The 2,811-nt window shown below is 34.5% G+C and overlaps 1 protein-coding gene across 1 annotated transcript; it reads left to right on the forward strand.

The window, feature by feature from the left end:
• The first annotated feature begins 699 nt into the window (after positions 1 to 699).
• LOC110288926 (olfactory receptor 5B12-like) lies at positions 700 to 1,647 on the forward strand. The gene has a single exon (XM_021155162.1). It carries the CDS (start codon positions 700 to 702, stop codon positions 1,645 to 1,647), a length of 948 nt encoding a protein of 315 aa, XP_021010821.1.
• Positions 1,648 to 2,811: the final 1,164 nt, after the last annotated feature.

The raw sequence follows: 2,811 nt of genomic DNA on the forward strand, positions 1-2,811 counted from the left end.
GTAATGAAAGCATTTAAAATAATTCAAACTTTGAAAAACTATGACCTTAGATTGTTAAATAAATACAACTGTGATATATTTAAACTTTACAATGAACATGTTTCATGTATTAGGAAGTTATCATTTAGTTCAAATTTAAAAGGAAAAAAATTAATGAAAGAGCTTAGCAACTTAGATATAAAACTGAGTACTCATGAAGCAGCACCTAAATTTACTGCATAGCCGCAGCTAGTGTGGTAAACTTGATGGAAGTGTTAGAGATGGCAAACACAACAGATATGGTTTGTTACTAACAAAGAGCAAAGAATAATTGCATGTACCTATATTGCACTTGTTTCAAAGATTTTGATGCACATCTCTGAAAATACATTTGTAAGATTTTTGAAAATAAAATAGTTCTTAATGTGTTAATGAAAAAACCATTTTCATTTACAAAAAAAAAAAAACTGAAATAAGACCTATATTTACAATAGCGATGCATATTGGCAGCAATAAAGTAAGTTTCCATTTGACCCATTACCAGGTAAGTAATTCCTTTTGGATCATTTCCACCCAGAATTTAGATGTGATTATTTCACACTGAACAGGATGCTGACACATGAATAAGAGAATGTGAACATACATAAAATCGCTTGCTGATGTCCAAATACAATATTTTTTTATTTCATCCTAGGAGTTTGTTATAATTTCCATATAAAAATGATGCAGAATATTTCAGAACTGTCTGAATTTATTCTTGTTGGATTAACAGATGCACCATTCCTGCAAACTCCTTTATTTATCATCTTTACTCTCATTTATTTGGCAACATTTTTTGGGAATCTTGGTATGATTTTGCTGATTCTGCTGGACTCCAGACTCCACACTCCCATGTACTTTTTCCTCAGTAACCTCTCTCTGGTGGACTGTGTTTATGCCTCAGCTGTCACCCCCAAGGTGATGGAAGGGTTTCTCACAGAAAATAAGATCATATCTTACAATGCATGTGCTGCCCAGATGTTCTTCTTTGGAGCCTTTGCTATTGCTGAGTGTTTTATCCTGGCCTCAATGGCCTATGACCGCCATGCAGCAGTGTGCAAACCCTTGCATTACTCCACTACTATGACAACTACGATATGCGCCCTGCTTCTTGCTGGATCTTACTTGAATGGACTCTTACAATCTTCCATCCATGTTTCCAACATATTCCATCTTTCTTTCTGTCGTTCTAATGTAGTCAATCACTTTTTCTGTGATATCCCCCCACTATTAGCTCTTTCTTGCTCCAGTATTCACACAAATGAAATTATACTCTTCATCTTGGCAGGATTCAATGTTGCTTTTTCGCTATTTGTTATATTGACGTCTTACTTACTAATTTCTGTTGCAATTCTGAAAATGCGCTCTGCTGAAAGCAGGAAGAAGGCCATTTCCACCTGTGCATCCCACCTTACCAGTGTTTCCATCTTCTATGGCACAATTATCTTCATGTACTTACAGCCCAGTTCTAATCACTCCATGGACACTGACAAGATGGCATCTGTTTTCTACACCATGGTCATTCCCATGCTGAACCCTCTTGTATACAGCCTGAGAAATAAAGAAGTCAAGAATGCAGTCAGGAAGGTTGGTGGAAATGCATTGGTTTCACTGGGATTAGTCAATTAACTGTAAAGTGTATTGTAGATCAGGCTATATTCTTTATAAGTATTTTCTCTGTATTCCTTTTGGATTCTAACAATATACAGCTAATTTTGGTATGTTATCATAGAAATTGGGTGATATAAGTTAAAAATCTCAATTGTAATCCTAGATAGTAGAATACCCAACACTGTACCACATTTCATGTGTTAACTGGTGTTTTGTAATTATTTCCTCTGAATTGAGACACTGTTTGCTTGAAAGATTCGGGAGATTATAAGACTCAAGAAGTAAATAAAATTAAAATGCTCAGATGTGTCAAAAATTTAAGATTCAGGATGCCAATGAAACTTACTAGTATCCTGAGCTGAGAACTTTATAAGAGTCACATAGGCTAGTCCATAGAACCATAATAGCACACAAATGCTAGAGAGGAGTCTCTCAAACCACACTTCCTGAAAAATGCTTATTGGGTTATAGCAATTCATATTTTTTTATGGAGTGGCCTCCCATTCTGGATGGACTTTCTAACAATGCATCTCTCAAAGATACACTCATTTTCTTGGAGGTAGCTCCTTACCCATACTCATGTAAGTCATAACCATGACAAAACTAGTTTTTTCAGCAAGAGAGACTTGCATTAAATTGTTTTATCTGTATTTTGTTGGCATGGTGTCTAGATTGACTAGACATTTCTGTACATCTTATTCACAAAACAGCTACTTTTATAGCAAGCCATGACTAGGTAGATAAATAAATCAACAGATACCAGAGTTATAATGTAATTTCTTACAAGTTTTATTAGTTTCTTGAAAGCTCCAAACAATGTTTTGCAATATTCACTCCCTTTCAATTAACATTCCCTCCATTTATACCCATCTATTTTTATGCATATTTGTTTTCTCTGATTAAGATCAAATTTATGATTCTCAAATGATGTTTGATGTGTGAGCCTTTATGGAAATGTGATCGACCTAGCAGTGGCTATACTAAAAAAAAAATAAAACAGCAAACAAAAATCAAAACAATCAAAGAAAAAAGCTTCACTTACACAAAGCAGCTATTAATTAGTAATACCTTTATTGATAGTGGCAAGAGTATATGCCCATCTCTTTTCTGAGGATTCTAGTTGGGTTAATAATTTTTTGAATCCCACCTTCATTTTTACTTCATTCCCTTCAGTAAGTTCAT

This window comes from Mus caroli, unplaced genomic scaffold (genome assembly GCF_900094665.2).
Source record: "Mus caroli unplaced genomic scaffold, CAROLI_EIJ_v1.1 scaffold_6343_1, whole genome shotgun sequence".
NCBI lineage: Eukaryota > Metazoa > Chordata > Mammalia > Rodentia > Muridae > Mus > Mus caroli.

Coding starts and splice junctions, on each gene's coding strand:
- LOC110288926 (XM_021155162.1), top strand. CDS start 700: ATGATGCAGAATATTTCAGAACTGTCTGAATTTATTCTTGTTGGATTA.